The sequence below is a fragment of the Rhinolophus ferrumequinum genome, chromosome 3 (genome assembly GCF_004115265.2).
Source record: "Rhinolophus ferrumequinum isolate MPI-CBG mRhiFer1 chromosome 3, mRhiFer1_v1.p, whole genome shotgun sequence".
NCBI classification, from domain to species: domain Eukaryota; kingdom Metazoa; phylum Chordata; class Mammalia; order Chiroptera; family Rhinolophidae; genus Rhinolophus; species Rhinolophus ferrumequinum.
In genome coordinates, this window is record NC_046286.1 from 2,805,669 (window position 1) to 2,827,673 (window position 22,005).

Genomic DNA, 22,005 nt, shown 5'->3' on the forward strand with positions numbered 1-22,005 from the left:
AAAAGCCTTGGGGAACTCAGGATAGACTAGACCCTGAGTAGTATTCCCTGGTAGACTTCCCCCAGGAAACTGGGAAGAAAACTGATAAGACCTCAGTCTATTTAAATCTGATTGTCTTTTCCTTCTTTTACATTTATTTTTAAAATTTGCTTTCCTTTTCTCATTTTCTCTATATTGTCTCCCATTTTATTTGAGTAGACCCTTTATAAACTACAAAGCACTTCAGAACTGGAAAGCTATCCTTATTATTTTAGAGAGTTCTTCTATCTTGTTATAGAAGCCATCATGACCATTACTAGGGGAATTTTCTTCGAAAAATAACCCTGGAGAATTCTTTGCAGGTGGAAACTGAGAAGCATGTAATCATGTTTAAAACCAGTGTTCTTATGGCAATAGATATATTTAGGACAGGGCACAGGCCCTCTAGACACTGTAGAAGATCAAAGAACACCAGAGGAAAAAAATAGATAAGGGACTTACCACTGGATCCACTACATTGTGCTAAAAATAGAAACAAAGATATATGGTTATTGAACATGAAAAACATGTGTACCATTGATGTTTTCCTAGGAAGAGCAGTGAAAATGGTTTCCCAGGAATTACTAAATCCCAATCTCAGGATTAAATATTTTTCATTCTGCTGTATTATAATAGCTTTTCCATAAGAGTCAGATTTTCCTCTAGAAGACTTGTATCCCTAATTGGAAGGATAACCACTTCCTTCTTGCCTTTCATTAAAGGTATTTGAGGTGAAATCTTAACTATATTCTTTTCCCTCTATCTTCCCCTATTTTTACATTATTATGACTTTTGTTTCACTCTTTCAGCCATTTCTCTTTTGTCTTCTTGCTCATTTCTTATATCCTCCCCCAGATTCTCCCTATTCATCTTTGCTTTGGAACATTCTTCTAATGATTATTGACAAGCCACTATAATCACTATTAGAAAAATGTTATACTACCTATTATAAATTTCAATGATATATACGAGATCTGACAATTAAGTTCTTGAACTTGTTGCTAACCTTTTTTGATATCAGAGGGATTATTCATTATGAATTTGTACCAATTGGATAAACTTGTACCAAGTTTGCTATTTGGAGGTTCTGAAAAGGCTGTGTGAAAAAGTTAGACGACTTGAACTTTTCACCAACAATTCATGGCTCTTGCATCACGACAATGCATCAGCTCACTATCTGTGAGGGAGATTTTTTTTAGCCAGTAAACAAATAACTGTATTGGAACACCTTCCCTACTCACCTGATCTGGCCCCCAAAGACTCCTTTCTTTACCCAAAGATAAAGGAAATATTGAAAGGAAGACATTTTGATGACATTCAGGACATCAAGGGTAATACGACGACAGCTCTGATGGCCATTCCAGAAAAAGAGTTCCAGAATTGCTTTGAAGGGTGAACTAGGCGCTGTCATCGGTGCATAGCTTCCCAAGGGGAGAACTTGGAAGGTGACCATAGTGATATTCAGCAAATGAGCTATGTAAGCACTTTTTCTAGGATGAGTTCGCGAACTTTATTGTCAGACCTCGTATGAGTTGACATATATATAGGTGACTTACCTATAGGTCCTGGAGTTAGCACTAAAAAGAAATCAAAATTGGCATATTAGTACCGGTGTTTGGCTGAAGAATAAATTTTTTGTTAATTTTATTCTAGGGGTGGGGCTTTGGCAGGAAGAGGAGGAGAGAGGAAGTGGTATCTGTAATGAGATCAATAAAGAGAACTAATCCAGCTGTGTTAAGTATAGAGTAAAAGGGATATTTAGCATATACTACAATATTTCAGCCTGGCGTGAGGGTTTCTCTAGGATCCTTGTCAACTTAGGAGACATTAGGGGGAAAAAAACTTCATACTTTCTTTCCTGTCAGTAACAATAGAAGATACTACTTTTTCAAGGGCCTACCCTTGTACTCAAATCTTTATTTCTGACTAATATGTCCCAGGGTAGGCATTAGGATAGGAGGTAAGGATCCAGTCCTTGCACAGCTTCTAGCTTACTGCGGACCGACAGAGTGGTGACTGTTGCTTTGATTAGCTTTAGCGTCTCTGGGCAGAGTCAATAAAACTTCAGTTTTTAACGAGAATTTGGCCTTCAGTTGATTTTCTAGCTCTGACCCTCTGGTGACCTGATAAAGACTGTCAGCCTGCCATGCTACCTGGCAGCATCGCTTTTACATAAGAATGATCCTTGATTGGTAAACTGCATGCGAACTGGGAGACCTATAAATACCTGTTAGAAAGCCATGGCTTGGGCTTCCCTGAGTGTAGCATCCATGTATTTGGGCATGTTTCTTATGAGATCCCTGCAGGTTATGTGTGTGGAGTTCTTACAGGAAATTTTGGCTCCTGGGGCTTCTAAGCCAAGGCAGCTCCCATGCTGAGCCAGTGGAGACCAAAGAGAATAAATAGTTCCTGCGTGTCTCTGTGGACACCTGAGAGACTACTGACTACTGCCCCAGAAAATGGCTGATACTGCCCTGCTGGCAGGCTGTGCTTCCCACCTTAGGTCCTGCCGGGTAGTCTGGTGCCAGGAGAGGGCTGTGATTAGCCTGTGGATCTGCATGTTAATTGGATCTAAGAAGACCACCCGCCTCTCAGTGGGCATTGCAGTCTCTCTTCTCCACAGCCCCTCACTGCATGGCACTCAGGGTGGAAACCCCAGTGCCGACTCATGAGCCCCAAACCTTTACCTTTGAATCTTTTTTCTGTGTGATAAAAAGTACCGGTAGTAGGTAGCTTGCCAGTTCTGGATATTCTGGGCTATGAGCTATATGTAGCCAAGACAGAAATTTAAGTATTTTGCAAAAGTAATTTAATATTTGTTTTGACTGTATCTATAAAAAATGTGCCCATGATCCTGGAGCAGAACTCCTAAGACTAAAGCTTTGGACAGATAATTATTTCAACTTTTGTTTTGTTTCTTCAATTTACCTATATTTTCTTCCCTTTTTCCACTTTTTAATTTGTGGAATTAAACCTTATACCCTTCCTTTTCTTTTTTCCCCTCAGCTTTATTTATATTCATTTACTCTTCTTTCTTCTATCTACCAATTTATTTAATCTTTCTCTTTCTAGTTTTCTTCCTAGTATTTTTTATTTCTCTTGGTTTTTTATTTTTGACTTGTATCTTCATTCTCTTTTATTCTTTCTATTGCACTTTCTCTCACTTCCTCTCCCCGTAGAGCTTTTTGTCATCTGAATTCTAACACTAAAAGTTCATTTTATTCTTTGCTAATCACCCATTATAACACCCAGAATGGTTGTGGAAAGAACTCAACTGAGAGTCAGCTAAACTTCAGTCCTAGCTTTATTATTAACTAATGACCCACCCCTCCCCTTATTGTTTTGAAAAATGAATCCTGAGCCTCAGTTTCCTCATCTCTATAACTCCTTCACCCACCACCACTGGTATGTTTGTACCTCCAATAAAATAATACATGTGAGAGTTAGAAAAACTGTAAGACATCGTAGGAATCACTCAAAGAAGGTGATAGTTACAAATACAGGACTCATTCATTCTGTCAGATGAATATAGGGGGACCTCAAATCATATTTCTTTAGTTTTATAAGTTAAAAAGTTCTTAATTTTTGTTGGAAATAGAATAATCTAGCTTGTGAAACTATGACTATTAGCTCTTAGTTTACAAACATGTAATTGTGGACAATTGTGTCTTAGAACCTAACCATTACTTATGATGTTTCTATGGAAAAATGCATTAGGGCAAGTTGCTATGAGTTGGTGAAAATAGAATCTGACTGTCCTGGAGAGATCTTTTCAGAGCAATTAGAAATGAAAAGTAACTCACAGTTTGCATTATTTTACACAATGAGGATAATCTAATAATAATAAATTATTTGTGCAGAAAGTAAGAAGTTAAGGTGCTGTGTTCTAAATCTTTATTACATATTGGTTCTAAAGAGCTAGATTATTTACTTAAGTGGGAACAGCTCAGAAAGGACCATCCCTAGGAGGTATTTATTTTCACTTTGTATTTCAGCTTCAGTGTTAATATTATTTTATTGCAGAACCTGGGTGAATCCAACCTCTAGGAATTCTGGGTGGGATAATGCGGCAGGGGAAACCCTTGATCCTGGTGTCTGTAGGCACAAATCGTTGAAATAAAAAGAGTGACATTTTCAGTATTGTAAAGGACCAAAAGGCATTATAGTTGAGATTTAGGCGACTTACCAATGGTTTTCTGAGACAGCTCTAAAATAAATGAATAAAAGAAAAGAGAAAAGAAAAGAAGTAAAAGAAATCAGTAGGTTCTTTGAGGCTCTGGAGACCATAGTTTTCATTTATATGCCTTTCCTGGTAAGAATCTGCACCACTGAACATGAGGTCCCTGCATTTGGGCGCTGGGGATGTTGACTCTCCTGCTAGGATACCCCAACAATCTAATGCATATTAGGGCCTCCTCATCTGACAGGTCTGCTGAGAGGATAAGTAGCAAAGGTACTAGGTAGAGGTCACCCCTTTAGTCCACTTAAACCCCTGTAGAGGATGGAAAAACATCCTTCTCCATTTAAACTTAATTTTCTTCCTTTCTGCCATTGTTTCACTTCTCTCCATCTCACTGTGTTGAAAAGTCCTTCATGTGATGTTGACAGGCCATTGGAAACCTTCTACAGGGTTCATCTTCCACTTTGTACTTTGTGGTTAGCAGTGGAATGTACATTCACAGGGTCATTAATGACTCACTGAAGTGCTAGGTGGAGAAATATCCACAGGCCAAGAAAATGTGGACCCCAAGCCCCTGAAGTCCCACCTGAAGTCCAGGGAAAGATCCCTACGATTCCGCTGAAAATTAAAATGCTGCACAGTAGACAATCAGCACACTTACTGATAGGTCCCGCAGTTCCTGCTGAGAAACGAGAGAGAGAGGGAGGGAGATCAGTATGCTCCGCCACTGTGAAGGGAATATGCATTCTCAACACTCACTCTGGACGGAGAGTCATACATGGAAATCTGAGGAAGATCGGGGTCACTCGTCCTGCAGCCCCAGACAGGCTCCCGTCACACAGTGTAGGGCATACACAGGAATAGAGGCTCCCCTTGTTTTCAGTGATGGCTGAAACCGTTAAGAGGATCAGGAAAGAGCCCTTCCATACTAATTTGTAATGCCTCTTTTTCCTGTACGTTTTTCTTTTCTTTTTCCCCCTCATTCCATTAGGGACCTGTTATTTGAAAAGCGAACCTTTCTGGCTGAGAGAGCGTGATGAGTGCTACTGAGAGGGCCCTTTTATTTTTTATTTTCTGAGGGTAGCCCATGGGGTTTGCAGTCTCTCTACTCGATGCAGACATTTTTGGGAAACTGTGTATCAGGAATGCTAAGGGAGCTGAGAACATGGCATCAAGAAAGTAGGGTAGATCAGTCCTTAAGACCTGGGAGGTCAGAAATCAAAAGAACCAGAATGGGAAAAAAAAAAGATACTTACGAATAGGTGCTGTAAATTGCACTGAAATACAGAGAGGAGAAAAATCAGTGTGTTTTGATATTAACAGAAGTCTCATGCAACCAATACTCTTCTTAAAGAATCTGTGAAGCAACTCAAGCAGAGGGAGAACGACTACTACAGGGTCGTAGGTAATTTTGGTGTGGAAACCTATAACCCTCCCACCAGAGGAAGTCATTCAGCGTTTATAGGAAATGAGAAGTCTGTGCAGAGGGGAGCACACAGAACCGGGGCTAAAGGTCAGCTTTCCCCTCCACTTTCTCCCTCCTCTCCTTTCCTCTTTTCCCTGTCCAACCCTCCACTGTCCCTAAGGGATGAAACTGTAGCATGTCAGTTCCTTTATCTTTTTCTCACCACCACCTCCTTTGCCTTTACTATACTTATTCTTTTGCTTTTTCCTAGAACTGCCTGTTCCTGTAGATCTTCCCTCAGTTTAAGAAAAGCCCACAAATAGCTGTTTTGATTATTTTTATCATATCTCAGAGAATTTCTTTTCTGGTAATTTTAAATAAAAATCATTTGGCTTTCCCCTGTCTTAAACTCAGTGACAATTCAGCGCACTTTGTTTCGAGAGGTTTGGGCATCAGGAGGTTTCAGGAGATTCAGACGCAACCAGGAAGCATGAGTGGGAAAGCTGACAGGTATAGAAATGGAAACATCTAGACTGAGGAGAGGGCCGCATTTCCCCACAGAAGATCAGAGTGTCAGAATTATGAAACAGTAAAGGAACTCACTTATGGGTCCAATAGCTCCAGCTAAAATATGAGAAAAACAAGACAGAAATAATTAGAATGGTTCTTTGGCATAGGAGAATCCAGTTTGCATTGAAATTATTTTTGGGAAAGCATCAGAAATGTAGACAACAGGAGCAAAATTTCCACTTCATTGGAGGAGCAAACAAGGTTTATTCTCCATTCCTCACCTTGGGGACCCCACTAACTACCGTGATCTGACAGCTGGACCTGCTGGGCTGTAGTGCTCAGGGTTCCTTCTCTGATGGGGTCCTGTGTGTATCTCAGTAGGTTACACAGGCCATGGCCTTTCTTCCGGCTGGGGTCCTTTGAACTTCTTTAGCTAGAATCTTTAACTTCATCATCTGAAGGAGGCAGTGGGAATTTCTGTCTCCTGTGGGTGACCTTGGCTCCCTTACCCCACAGAGTAACTTGGCCTGCAGTATCTGAGGGAATAGAAACTGCTAGATAAGACTCGAGACATCCATAGGTATGGTTAGTGGGTAAGGGGATTGAGGCATTATTAGACTTACATGCAGAGCAATAACAGCCTTCTTGTTTACACACACACACACACACACACACACACACACACACACACACACACACCTCTCTTAGGCTACATGTGCTTTTGTGACACCTCCCCAGTGTTTACTCTTGAAGTTTGACTTTTGATTGTTTTAATCATGTTTCATGTATATAAATGATCCAGGAGGAGTAGACACAGGGTGTGATTTGCTATGAATTCTAACCCTCAAATCATTCTTCATCTTCCCTTCAGGGCCGGCCCTGCCCCAGGAGCTCAAGCTCTGAGTATCCTCACAACGATGGATGGAAATGTGGTAAGAAGTGAGTTCAGTCTCAGTGCGTTTCATCTTGTCATTAGCTTTAAGGCCACTCTTCCTGTGGAGACCACAGGGATGCAGGAGCTGGTTAAACTTATTAGATCGAGTGCATTCATCTTTGTATTTCCTCTCTAAGTGCAGAGAATTAGACCCTGTAGCTCAATAGTTCTGAACATATGTGTGCACACAAACTCCCAAGGGATCTTGTTAAAATGCAGATTGTGAGTTAGTAGCTCTGGGGATGGGCATTAGGCTGAGATTCTGCATTTCTAACAAACGCCAAGGTGATGCCAATGCAGCTCTTTGGACCCACTTCAAACAGCAAGGCCATAAGGGACAATGAAACCTCAGAGCTCTGTGTGTCGCTGCTTCCATTTACCATTGTTTTTCTTTGCTGCATCAAGTGCTTCTCACTCATCCCTCACTCTTTATTCCCGGGTCTTCTGCCAGAGCCATTTGTTGTAATGTCATTTAAAGTGCTACCTGGACACTTTCCGGACTTACTCTTTGTTCCTAGCGGGGCGTCCACGACTGGCCAGCCTGGGCCCTCAGTCTGGCGAGCTGGACTTACTGCCCTCTTCCACTCAGTGTTCCTGGATTTCTAGCAAGAAGGCTTTCTACCTTTCTCTCTAACACTTGTTCTTAACACTTTTACTTTTGCTGTTGAATTTCAAGATTTTGAGAAAATTGTAAGTGATCATACTTCCTCACAGAGGCACCCAGCTTAAGATAAGAATAGGGAATAGAAGGAGAAAGGAGTTGACTATTTGTGCAGAAGGAGTAAGCACACCCAGGAACAGCACTGTCGTACACATTGTAACAGTGTAGTAAAGCAGAGCCTATGAAAAGGAGCAGGAAAAGGACTTACTTATGGATCCTGCAGTGCTGGCTGCAATACAAAACAAACAAATCAGTTAGGAGCAAGCATGACTGAAGGATATATATACATTCCATGGAATTTCAGATCAAGCTTTTACCACATACTAGATAACATGGAAGGCAGAAAAGCCTGCATTTCCCCCTCTTTTCCTTAAGGGACTGATAAGATCATACTCTCTGAAATTAGTTTTCTTGTTCTCAGTTTTTACTGTATTCTTGCTGTCAAATCCTTCTAAAAGTTTCTGTTTGTTTTTGATAAACAACTCCATCCAACCCCAGGATTTTTCTTTTGCCAATTAATTAATTAATTAATTAATTTTATCAGCAGAGTTTCCACTTTGCTAAATAAGAAAATCATCAGCTACTTAGGGGATTCTGAAATCAGCCTCAAGTTCCTCACAGCGGTAAAGTGAAAGAACAGTAAATAGTGAGTTGTTCTCCTTTCCTCCATCTTTCTGCTCCTCCTGCCCCCCTCCCCAGCACCCCAGTAGTAGGCACTGTGTAGATTAAAAAGAACTGAGTTGAGAAATAGGGGGAAACTTACATGAAGTTTCTGGAATTGCTTTTATGCTTTTTGTATCACCTACAATGAAAATTGACAAGACCTGTGAGAAATAAATGTTTGCTATTTAAACCAAAAAAAAAAAAAAAAAAAAAAAAAAGGAAAGAAAGAAAGAAAGAAAAGAAAATTGACAAATATAGCATTACTTAGATTTAAATTTTCGGGGGGCATGGAGTGTGGGCAATTCCCTTCCCCCCAGGTGTGACCTACAAATGGTCTTGAAGTTAAAGACCTGAGTCCCAGCTTTGCAGCTTTCTAGCTCTGTGACTGGGTAAGTCACTAAATCTTTGAAACATTTTCAAATTAATCAAAAATATTAATTTTCTAATCTTTAAAATGGAAAGGGTATCTCCTATCTGACTTATACTGCAGTGAAAAATCAACAGTAATAGTGGACAGGAAAGCTGGAAAGTTCTATTAGAAATGTTACGGGGAGAAATGCAGTGACTACAAAGGATGGAAGCTTCTGCAAAGTAGGATGTTTCCACTGCATTGAAGGTTTTCTGTTTTATTTTGCTCGTCTTCTATTGTCTCTATTTTTTCTCTTATTCCTATTGTCATTTGGAGAGTTCTGAATGCTGTGTTTCATAAACATTTCACCTTTTTCTTTGGTTTATTAATCTGTGTGATTTCACTTTTTAAAAAAACTTTTTTTTGTCTTCCTTAGTTACATTAGGACCTTACTTATGTCTTTTGAAATTCCAGTGAGTTTGACAGCAGTCTAACCATTATTTCTGCCTTGAGAATAACAAATCTTATTTTAAGATCTCAAAAGCCTCTTTACTGAAACAAGTTTATTTATGAAAAAAGTTAAATTTCCATGGAATTTCAAAGGTTTTAAGCATGTTTGAAATTATGACTTGGACTTTTAGAACCTACTTTGGTCTTTTGTTTTCCTGTTCTAAAGATTTTCACCTAAATTCTTTCTCCCTATTCCTTTCCTCCCTCTTTTAGCTGTTCAACTCTGTTCCTTTCGAACTTTTATTTCCCTTTGTTGAAATTTAAGTACTGAAGTATTATTTTAAAAAATTATATTTAGTAGTTAAAAACTTTGTAATTTATTTCTCTTAAAATAATGAAATAGGGGCCAGCCCGGTGGCTCAGGCGGTTAGAGCTCCATGCTTCTAAAGGCTGCCGGTTCGATTCCCACATGGGCCAGTGGGCTCTCAACCACAAGGTTGCCAGTTCAATTCCTCGAGTCCCGCAAGGGATGGTGGGCAGCGCCCCCTGCAACTAAGATTGAACACGGCACCTTGAGCTGAGCTGCCACTGAGCTCCTGGATGGCTCAGTTGGTTGGAGTGTGTCCTCTCAACTACAAGGTTGCCGGTTGGATTCCCACAAGGGATGGTGGGCTGTGCCACCTGCAACTAGCAACGGCAACTGGACCTGGAGCTGAGCTGCGCCCTCCACAACTAAGATTGAAAGGACAACAACTCGACTTGGAAAAAGAAAGTCCTGGAAGTACACACTGTTCCCAATAAAGTCCTGTTCCTCTTCCCCAATAAAATCTTTTAAAAAAAAAAAAAGAAATAGAGTTTTTACCTATGTAGTTATGACCGTTTTTGTTTTTTAGTTTGTTGTGCTTTGGGGGAAATAGTAGCTTTTCAGAGAAATAAGATTTATCTCAGCACTTGGGAAGAGATGTCAGCTTTTTCTATGTGGTATAAACTGAAGTAACATACAGTATTCCCACTATCAAATAAAGAAAATTGCAAAAAGACAGCTTCCGTATATTTAAGATTTAATAATATTAACCTATATTAGGAATGGCAAATATACCAGGTGTGACAATTAAGTTCGTGAACTTGCCACCGTGCGCTTACATTGGCAGCACTGTACAAACAGCTCGGTAAGGTTTCATAACCTGGTATGTCAGTGTCTCACAGCTGTGTTCACATTGACGTGTGGCGGTGTCTTGCTAAGTGATGTTCATTAATGTTGGGTGTTTTTGTGTGTCATCGCGAGAATGTCTGAGCTTGAATTAGAGCAACCAACAAAATTTCTTGTTAAACTTGGCAAGAGTGGAAGTGAAATCAGGGACATGTTAGTCAAAATTTATAGGGATAATGCCATGAAGAAAATGGCAGTGTACAAATGGATTAAATGTTTTTCTGAGGGGAGAGAACATGTCACTGATGAAGAGAAGTCAGGGCGGCCAGTAACGAGCAGAACCTATGAAAACATTGCAAAAATTCATCAAATTGTGCACCAAAATCATTGGCTGACTGTGAGAAGCATAGCAGACTAAGTAAACATTGATAGAGAAATAGTTAGGAAAATCTTAGCTGAAAATCTTGGCATGAGAAAGGTGTGTGCAAAAATGGTCCCGAAGGAGCTCACCAATGAACAAAAGCAAAGGAGTTGAAGTTTGCCGAGACCTTTTGGAGAGGCAAGATGATGTTTTGAGCCGTGTTATCACTAGTGATGAAAGATGGGTGTACCAACACGACCCTGAAACAAAATGTCAAAGTGCACAATGGAAGCCAGCCAATTCTCCACCACAAAAAAAGTTCTGTCAGTCCAAATCGAGTCAAAATGATGTTGTTAACCTTTTTTGATATCAGAGGGATTATTCATATGAATTTGTACCAACTGGACACACAGTGAACCAAGTTTACTATTTGGAAGTGCTGAAAAGGCTGCGTGAAAAAGCTAGACGAAAATGACCTGAACTTTTTGCCAACAATTCATGGCTCTTTCATCACGACAATGCACAAGCTTGAGGGGCACTGTCTGTGAGGGAGTTTTTAGCCAGTAAACAAATAACTGTATTGGAACACCCTCCCTACTCACCTGATCTGGCCCCCAATGACTTCTTTCTTTACCTGAAGACAAAGGAAATATTGAAAGGAAAATATTTTGATGACATTCAGGCCATCAAGGGTAATACGATGATAGCTCTGATGGCCATTCCAGAAAAAGAGTTCCAAAATTGCTTTGAAGGGTAGACTAGGCACTGGCGTCAGTACATAGCTTCCCAAAGGGAGTACTTCGAAGGTGACCATAGTGATATTCAGCAGTGAGGTATATAGCACTTTTTCTAGGATGAGTTCACGAACGTAATTGTCGGACCTCGTGTATGAGAGTTATGTGTTAATTCTGATGAATTAGTAGTAACTCCTTGGAAATGAGAATTTTAGGTTGACTGTGGGCTGAGCAGGAAAGAGACCTCTGATTAATTACTGAAGTCTGCCCTGGACAAAGGCGTGAGCAGAGGTGGAACACATCATATATTTTCTATTCCTGACCTAAAGTAATATAGAATAATGAGGACAGAGGACATTTTTAAACTGAGAGTTTTGTGGCCTTGTCCACCTGAAGACAAATAAGCAGGATAGTCAAAGATACCCACTTTCAGAGTGGACTTTCAGAATGGAGAAGCAGAAAAAAAACTTAAAGACTTGAGTATCCTGCCACAATACTAAGTATTATGTGTTTTTGGATCAAGGACACAGTTTCTATGGGTCTTCTTCCACAGAAGAAGTTCTCTTAGAGAGCACCACATTTTCCATACTGGACAGAAATACTGTCTTTGTGGGATCACAAACTCAAGCTGCCTTCAGGGGTCCAGCAGGTCTCAGGTATGGGGGTAGGAGGGACTTTGGCCATTTGAAAAATGCACTCCCTATCTAGAAGCATGCAAATTCAAAATTTAAAATATTGCAAATGGCAAGATTTCCTTTGTTTTTTTTTTTTTTTTTTTTAAGGCCGAGTGATGTTCCGTTGTATATATGTACTACCCCTTCTCTATCCAATCATCTGTTGATGGGTGTAGAGGGTATTATGCTGAGTGAAATAAGTCAAATAGAGAAAGACAAATACTGTATGATCTCATTTATATGTGGAACTTAAAAAACAATACAAATTAAGAAAGAAAACTTATTGGAGAGAATCACTTCATAAATTATATTAATGTCTAACCATTATACTGTACATCTGAAAAAAATAAAATAATATTGAATGTGAAAAAATAAAAATTAAAAAATAAATATGATTCCTGGAGTTGACACTGAGGAATAAAAATAAAAGTTCACAAGAGTCTGGATTAATCGGTTTACAAAGCATGTAATTCTCACCACTCTTTTGCGAAAGGGGATCCTGATTAGTTCTCATTAAGTACTGTGATCAGATGCTAGAATGCTTGGATGTGAATGAAGTTTCTCTACTGACTGGTTGTGTGACCTGGCACAAGTTTCTTAACTTTTTATGCCTAAGTTTATTCATTTTAAATATAGGATTTATAATATCTACTAAATAAGATTGTTATGAAGATGTAAAGTGCCTAGGCCAGAGCTTGGCACATATACACAGTATATGTTAATTATTATTTCAAATTGCAGTCTTTATCTGTGTATACCTGGGCACGAGGCTGGTTTGAGATTTTCAAGGAAATAATAGGATCAAGGCTTTTGAGTCCCTGGTTTGAGAGCCCCTCCCCCAAATTACTCTGGTCCAGTGAGTTGCCTATGAGGTTGACCTCAAGAGGGCGTCACCCATTCGGCACCACAATCATGATGAATTTTAGGGATAAATAGCTCCCTGGTGGCCTCCTGCATCTTTCAACTGAATACTCTGTATAATAACTAATTACTCACTTTCTTCTGGGATTAATCCCATTTATGTTATTTACATTATTCGCCATCACAGGATAATTCTCAGCTTAAGGTGTTTATTATCATAATGAGTGGTATAACCACTACTCTGATTTTCTTTCCATCCTTCTTTACTCTCAAATATCCCATCCCGCCATGCTGTCTGGAATTCATATCAGCAAATTCCCCTATATCTTTAACTTCTTCAAACGTTCTCTTTGCCATTTTATTTTAATAAGCCTGACTGTCCTTTAAAATGCTGCCTCTTGCAGCCCTCTGAGCAATGGTGATTTTTTTGATCCCATACCCATGTACAAGAGGGTCTGGAAATATAGCAATAGAAATTAAAGATCTGAGTTTATTATTTTACTTTGTTCCTATAGTAAATTATTCTTTTGATGACTTATTTGGATGAAAACAAAGCAAAACTAAATAAAACCTGTTTTGATTATAAAAGTAATAAAAGACTGAGCTTGATAGTTTTCCAAGGGCACCCTTGAAGATAACACACACACACACACACACACACACACACACACACACACACTAAAACAGCTGTTTTTATAGGATGGCATTATGTTACAGTATTGAGCTAGTAAAATAATTTTGAGATTTAGGTTAATATACAATGTTTGATTTACAAATCACATTTTAAAAAAATTGAACTAATATTTTTACATATGTATAATTTCCAAAATTCCTTGAAACTTTTTATTTCAAAAAGATACTTTGAATTGAAAAATTAAATATATTTAATATTGTCCTGGCAATAGTTGAACAAGCACAAGATTTGGAGTTGAAAGACTGTTTAGAGCCTCAGTTTTACCTTTTACACTCTATGTGTCCTAGGGCAAGTAAAACAATATCCTTGAACTTCAATTTTATCATCTGTGAGTCCTTTAAATATAGATTCAATAAACACGGCTTTCTTTATTTACAACTCTCCTCTCTTCCTTTACTCCCAATTCCCTGCCCTCTTAACAACTTTCTTTCTTCTTCCCTCCTATCTCTAAATTAAAGAAGATATATTATTTTGCTGAAACCATTATGGCCAGCTAAAACCATTTTAATCCTCTTTTTAGTCTTAAGGGGGCTTTTCATTTTCCAAAATTCTCATTAATTTCAGATAAATGGTCAATGATGGGGAAGGTTGAGGACGAGGGACAAGAACCAGGCAGTTAGGGAACCTCCTAACTGTTACACTTCAGGCCATGACACACCAAAGAGAATAAGAATTGGAAATAGAAAAAGAACTCACCGCTTTGGTCTCTTAAAAAGAAACATAAATTTAAAAGTTTATGTGGTTATCTGTCTCAAAAACTACACTTTCTTTTTTTTTTTTTTTTTTTTTTTTTTTTTTTTTTTGGTTTTGAGTATCAGAAGAAGGAAGCCCTGGGAGCACCAAACCCTGAGTGTTGGTTGCAGCTCAGGGAGGTAGGAATCAGACTTCTTTGTTGCTGCAGCCAGATGTGGGGACACCTCCAGGGAAGGCCTCCCTTACCCCTGAGACATACAAAGCTTTGAAATTCTCAGAAGACACATAACACCATTTGTCTCTCATACTGTAGTGTATCCATCATCATCTCATGTTTCCTACTAACTCCTTGCTCTCTTCTTCTTTTACTCTTTTCTCCCAGCACTACAGGTTTGGAAATATTTTCTGTTTTCTGCTGACATGTCCTTATGATAAGCCACTAGAAAGGTTCATCCACTTCGTATATTTTTGGTTGATTATTGAGGTGTCTGGCTTATGTAGAACAAAGAAATTGGAGAAATGCGAAGCTCAAGCTTTGGCTGTGTCTCAGTGGAAGAAGCCTGGGCAGTTTAGGAACATGTCCCCATAATTAAATGGGGCTAAGTGTCAGGACAATTGAAGAAAAGTAAAGGTACTTACCAATACTTGATCGAGACAGTTCTAAAAGGAAACAAAACAAGAATGGGATCTGTGTTTCTCAGGGAAAATTAGATTCCATAGCTACTATATTAGGGAGAGGTTGTGGGAAAGACGGCAGCAATGGGTCACATTCACATTCAGTGCAGTGCAGTGTGGCATACAGATGGATATATCCATTTACGGATTGCTTTTTGGTTATAAACTTCAAATTTTGTATGTTTCCTCAGTAATACTCTTGTGGTAGGATAGCATTACAAGATGTACGGATCCTATCTTTTAATTTTTTTTAGTAAGAGGCTTAAAATATTTGGGGGTATTACTAGTTTCTTAGTCCATGGAAACTTTTCTGTCTCTATGTCTTCTTTTATTTCTGATCCTGCTGCTTTTGTTTGTTCCCTCTTTGTCTCTTCCTCCTCCTCTTCTCCTCTCTCCTTAAGTTTCTTTCTCTTCCCCATCCCCTCCTTGTTTGAAAGATCCTTTGTTGCACCAAGCTATTAGGCTGGTGCAAAAGTAATTGCGGGTTTTGCAATTATTTTTAACCTGTTAAACTGCAATTACTTTTGCACCAACCTAATATTACTACATAACTGCTTCAACAGGGGGTTTCCACTTCTCAGAAATCATGTGTGTCCTATGGGGATGCTGAATAACAAGAAAACAAAATCAGGACGTACCTGAATGTTAGCAAATAAAGAGTCAAGGCAGAGAAAGGGGACTTGCTATCAAGATGGATATTTCCCCTCTCTTCTAATCAGTTGGAAAAGTTGGGCACAATATTTTTTAAAGTTTAAAAATGGAGAGCTGAGTTTGAAAACTAGAAAGAGAAGTCTCCAAGAGCCACATATCAAGAGGGAACCCATAATTTTGATAGTGAATGACAAGTTTCATCATCCACACGTCTCACTGGGAGGCTGGGTTTTCAGCGACTGATCTGGAGCAGAAATCAAGGCCACAGGCCTCATGCATTGTAAGAACCTAGGACTAATCTTCCTATATCTCTAAGGCTCACAAAAGCACTACCTGTGAAATCTCCCTGTTGGTCAGGGTATGCCGGGAAGCAGCCTGTTTGCACAGGCCACGGCTGGAAATTGAGCACCCAGAAATTGTAAAACTTTTAGGGGAGGTTGGGTTCAGGTACAGAGCCCACATTTGAGCCCTTCATGTAGGAAAGAAACTATGAGTGCAGAAACTGTTATAACAACTGACCTAAGAAAGCTATGCAGTAATAGGGTATTGCACAGCACAAGAGTTTATAAGGAACTCAAACACATGATAAACAGTGAGCTCACAGACTAAAGATAAAATACATGTGAGGAAACCTTCTGTCATGACAGACAGTAGCCACAACACACGGACAATACATAAGAAGAGCCATTTAAAAGGAATTTTCAACAACAGTGATTAGACATTTAAATACCTTATGAAGAGTTCACCCAATACGTCTAGTACATCTGGCACCATACATAGTTACTATAATATTATTGACTATGTTCCCTATGCTGTACTTTACATCCCCGTGACTATTTTTAAAATTGGCAGTTCGTACTTCTTAATTCCTTTCATCTTTTTCACCCATCCCCCTACCATCTGAAACCATCAGTTTGTTTTTTGTATCTATGGTTTTGTTTGTTTTTTAGATTTTGCATATAAGTCCAATGATATTAGGAATAAAAACAGGACATATCTGTAGATGGGGTGAATAATTTTTTTTTAATTTATTGGGGTGGGGTGAATCATTTTTAAAATCATAAAATAATTTTGTGCCATTAAATACAAAAAAAAGCATTAGTTAAAATTTATTCAGTTCTTATTTGTGATAAATTTTTGTCAGCAAACTAGAAATAGAACCATGTAGGGTGCCTGTGATTATTGCGGTATTAACATTGTGCTGGACATTTTGGGCAGAACAATAAGGTAAGACAAATAATTAAGGTAAGAAAAAGGGTTTAAGAACTGCCAAAAAGACCCAGAAGTTTTAGTTTTTGCAGATATGACTTTCTACATACAGAATCCAAGGGAGTCTAAAAATTATTAGAACTCTAAGAGTTCAGCAAGGTGTCTAGACACAAAAGCTACTCTTAACAATGCAACATACAACTTATATACCAGCAATAATTATTTGTAAAATCCAATAGAAAAAAATACCATTCACAATAGAAACAAATATGTGCATAAGAATTAATCTAACAAAAGATATCCAAGACCTTTTAGAGAAAATTTTAGAACATTATTGAAGGGCATATAAGATGTGAATAATAGCTATATTGCCATATTAATGCATGGGATTTTGTAAATCTATAAACTCAATGAAATTCCAATAAAATCCTATTGTGACTCATATGGAACTTGAGATATTGATTCTAAAATTCTTGTGTAAGAGTAAAGGTCCAAAAATAGCCAAAGCATTTCTGAAAAGAACAAAGAAAGAGAATGTGCCATTTCTCATATTAAATGTTATCAAAAAGCTTTACTACTGGAAGCTATTTAGTTTCGGTTTAGCAAAAGACAAAAGATTACTGGAGAGGTGGCCAGTTAGCTCAGTTGGTTAGAGCATGGGGCCGATAACACCAAGGTTTCCGGTTAGATCCCCACATGGGCCACTGTGTGTTATGCACTGATTACTGGAACAGAAGAGAAAATCCGGGAAAAACCAAACATAAGATGAAGGAAGTATTACAAATCAGCAGGGAAAGAATGCATGAGTCAATACACAATACAATATATAAATGATGTATTACAGAAATGCACACTTGAAACCTATGTAGTTTTACTAATCATTGTCTAACCCCAATAGATTTAATAAAAATAAGTAAATAAAAAATTCATTCCAGTTGGAACAATTAGTTTTCTAGAAGAAAATTAGACTCCTACTTATTTAGGAACAAACTAAAAAACACCCCCCCCCCCACAAAAAAACACAAAAAACCTGCATTTGGATAAAAGTCCTATTTGTGGAAAGAGAAACTTTATAACTATTAAGAGGAAGTATAGGATAATATCTTTGTGATATGAAGATAAGAAAGGCCAAAAAAAGCAAATACTCTAAAATAAAACAAAAGATTGACAAATATTATTGTAACAAATTGTGTGTGGGGGTGAGGGTGGGTGGGAGGGAGAATGGGGACCTTCTAAATGTCAAGAGACACCATAAAAATTTAAACCTATGAGACATGATTGGAGGAGATATTTGCAAATATTGAATGTAAAATATAAAAGAGCAGTTTCACAATCATAAAGAATTCCTACAGATCAATAACCTAATAGATAAATGGATAAGGTAAATGAACAAACAATTTGTATAAGGTGAAGCCTGACTAGCTAGTAAACATATTGAGAAGATACTCAATTTCAGGAGTGAACAGGAAAATGCAAATGAAAAAATTTTGCACTTATCAAAGTGGCAATAATGTGAAAGGACTGCAAAATCTAGGGTTGTTGTTGATGCAAGGAAATGGGAAACTTTTATACAGTTTGGTGCGTCTCCTATGTAACTACCATGAAGTTCAACTAAACAATAGCTAGTAAATTAAAATGTGCCTAAATCACGTCAATGTTCATACTCAATGTGATTGGTGAATCTCACTTCAGAGTATGTACCCTGGGTAACTGTTTTCCATGTACTTGAGGACATTCCATAGCATGATTTGTGATAGTAGCACGTGACGACACTGAGCATGCATTAAAGGGGGAAAGAATAGACGAAATGTATTTTCATAAGTTGGAATATTATTCAACAATTAAAAAGTATAACCTGGATTTCTATATATCTTAATGTTACAATGTTTTAGGGGAAAAAGCAAGTTGTAATGATACTTTCAGAATGATGGCATTTTAGTGAAAGTTTTAAAATCATACAAAACAATAACATATATTGTTCAGTGATACATAGAGATTATATAAATATATGAAAATAAACTTAAAAGATTTATAATACATTTATAAGTCTTTGGGAAGAGGGGAGAGTAGAATGGGTCTAGGGATAGGAGCAAAAGGACTTTCTATGTTATCTGTCACTTGAGAAATATGGCAAAATATCAGTTGTCAAATCTAGGGTGTGGATTTACAAGTGTTCATTGTTTTTGTACTTTATTTTAAAAACTTCTTTATGAGAACGAAAAAACAAATACAGAAACTACAGGACTTGCAAACCAGATGACAGAATTCAAAGAAAACCACATAAAGAACTTACCTATGGAGTTGGCTGATAGTGCTACAGAGAGAGAGAGAAGGAGAGAGAGAGAGAGAAAGAGAGAGAGAAAAAGAGAGAGAAGCATCAGGTGAATTGTCAGAATCTGGATCGCTATTCTTTGCATATCAGCTTCAGTCATTATAAGCTCTTCTCAGAAGGTGAAGGCCAGGTCCAGGGAGATCCACTGACCTGGTGGTGGGTGCTAAGGCCACCCCCCACTAGCTGTCTCTCATCCTTTCAATCACTATGAAGGGCTTCATCTTTTGGTAAACAGATGCTACTCCTGTGAAATTTTGTGGCTTATATTTTTCTTTGTCCTCATCTGTCTCTTTTTCCTTGTCTCTTTTTCTCTTCTCCACCCACTTTATCTCTGTCACTTCCATTTGTTCACTCATTATTTCTTCTATTTTTTTCCTTTCCTCTAAGTCAATTTGGAAACTTGTTTATTACTGACAGACCATCCTAGGAGAGGTTACCTATTGCTTAGTATTCATATAAACTGATAGGGTTTCTCTTTCCTCAAAGCATTTACAATCTAGGGAAATGTTACTAATGGGAAGAAAATTTTTGTTGAGCAACAAGAGAATGCTTACTATAATCCCTTTTGGATCCCTCTAAAAACACAAACAAATAAAAATTTGGATTTTCTGGTTCTGTAGTTTTGATATCATTACAGAGGATTACCCAATCAACACCCTCAAACATCCAAGTAGGCAAAATTGGAGGCAAAATCTCCTCAGGGCTTAATTTACAGTCAGATGACATGAAAAAGCAGGCAAAGATTAGCTAAGGTAAATGTGTGTAGTGAGAAGAAATAAACTGTACATGGAAACACTGCAACAGAAAATATATTAGTTATAAAATACGTAGAAGCCAAGTTAGAGAAGAAATGGCAAAATATGTACTTAGCTGGTTGAGAATTCAAGTTCAATGAAGATATCAGAAATTATAATGAATACATATGCACTACAGACAGTGCCAAAAAAAAATGTATACGCATTTTAAGAAAGGAAAAATCTGTATTGAAATTATGCTGATGGTAACCACTTTGAGCACCTCTTGTAATTGTAGAAGTCAAACGTGACTTGTATTCATCTTTTGTTAACAGTATATATTGAATATTATAATTTTAATACAGTTTTTTCTTTTCATATAATGTGTGTACATGTTTTTGGCACCTTCTGTATTCATTGTGATTGAGCATGCATCCTGTGACCTAAAACTTGTTTCTTAGTGATGTCATGGAAACAGATTTTATACAAGATCTGGAGACAAAGCAAATTACACAAAAACTAGTCATGTGCTCACCAGTGTTTTCACGAAAGTGTAAAAATAAATAATACACTCAAAGTGACTTAAATTATGTTGCATGATGAGAGCATTTGATATTGTGGAAAGTATATGTAGCTAAAATCCACTTAGATATATAAACACAACATGTATTTTTTTCTCAGCTTATTTTCTGGAAATGAGTGTTTTCCGTCCACACTTGGTCGTCACTGTGATGGGAATTAAGTCCAAAACACACAAAATCTTCTGCGTTTTACACTAATGTTACTTGTTTCTCCAGTTCTGTGGATATTTTAAAAATAGTAAATAATAAACAAGAAGTAAATATTAAGAGATGATGAACACTTTCATGTGCTGCCCTTATATTTGCTATAAAAATGAAAAATATTAAACAATAAGTCTAGTGTATTTAAGAAGTTTTGAATTATCCTGGCACCTTTAATGTGTAATATGTGATATATGTAAATTCAATTAAGATTTAAGTACTAAATTTCATGTACCTAAACTAATATAATGATCTTGCCTAATATTTTCCTGTTAGATTTTCATAATCTCAAGTTGACAAACAAATTATATTTCTATGTCCAGAAATGATAGAGGGGAGACTAGTAGAGCTTGGGAACTTAGAAACTTAGGATGACTGAGATTTAGAGGGCCACCTTAGAGATGACTGGAAAGTCAGAGAAATAAATTGTCATTTGGCTATATGAATTTTAAATTATGGTTTATTCAGACCCCAATAAAATGTTTACTGATGCAAATTTTCCCTAAGAATGCAAGGGTAGCCTGGAACAGAAAGAAGCTAAGATTGCAGACTGCAAACTAAAGGTCCATAACCAGGAAATTAATAATTAAGATATTACGGAGTTGTGTAAGAATAAACTCTAACCAAATGAAATTTGAAGACAGACTTTCCTAAATTTGTATCTGCTTGAGGGTTTGCAAGCCTGTGTATGGCCTTGGGTAAGTCCCTCACATTTTTCATGTGTAAGTTTCTCTTTTATAAATTAGGGATAACAAAGTAACACAAACTGATTGATTTAAGAACTGACTGATGAGGGGAATAGGCTCTAAGAGGATGAGAGCAGAAGCCTGGAATCCAGTTAGCAGGCAGTTGTAATAATAGTTCAGGCAAGAGATGTTTACCCAAGACTGTCATGGTAAAAAGTGGTCTGATTTGGAATGTAATTCAGAAGTATCAGGGATGGGATTTGCTGGTGAGAAGCAAATGAGAAGAGTGAGAGAAAGGAGTTCAAGATGACTCCAAGGTAGATGTTTGAGCAATTGGGCGAATACGGTGCCAGTACCTGTGTGTAGTAGGATTCAGGCCTTGGGTCTTGGACATGTTAAGAGGAAGATGCCTCTCATACATCCTCAGGACTACTGTATGATGGCTGTATTGGTTGTTCCCTGCACAAAGGGATAAAGGACTGACATCCCTAACAGTGTCCCTGGTGTGGGGCTGCATCTCTAATTTGCACCCAAGTAACCTGTAGGCTAGTAGAGGCCTTGGACAGCTGGGGGTTGGGGGAGGTGATTTGGGGCTCTTC

General features: G+C 37.9%; 1 protein-coding gene across 1 annotated transcript in view; it reads right to left on the reverse strand.

Moving 5' to 3' along the window:
* Positions 1–22,005, reverse strand: part of TSBP1 (testis expressed basic protein 1) — a 70,305-nt gene that overhangs the window by 43,986 nt on the left and 4,314 nt on the right. Inside the window, exons 6-15 of the mRNA XM_033103166.1 lie at positions 19,166–19,186; positions 14,977–14,997; positions 8,472–8,510; positions 7,917–7,937; positions 6,207–6,227; positions 5,455–5,475; positions 4,860–4,877; positions 4,205–4,225; positions 1,575–1,595; positions 481–501 (exon numbers count right to left, since the gene is read on the reverse strand). Coding sequence (XP_032959057.1) covers positions 481–501; positions 1,575–1,595; positions 4,205–4,225; positions 4,860–4,877; positions 5,455–5,475; position 6,207 — 103 coding nt within the window. The 5' untranslated portion in view covers positions 6,208–6,227; positions 7,917–7,937; positions 8,472–8,510; positions 14,977–14,997; positions 19,166–19,186. The remainder of the gene's footprint in view (positions 1–480; positions 502–1,574; positions 1,596–4,204; positions 4,226–4,859; positions 4,878–5,454; positions 5,476–6,206; positions 6,228–7,916; positions 7,938–8,471; positions 8,511–14,976; positions 14,998–19,165; positions 19,187–22,005) is intronic.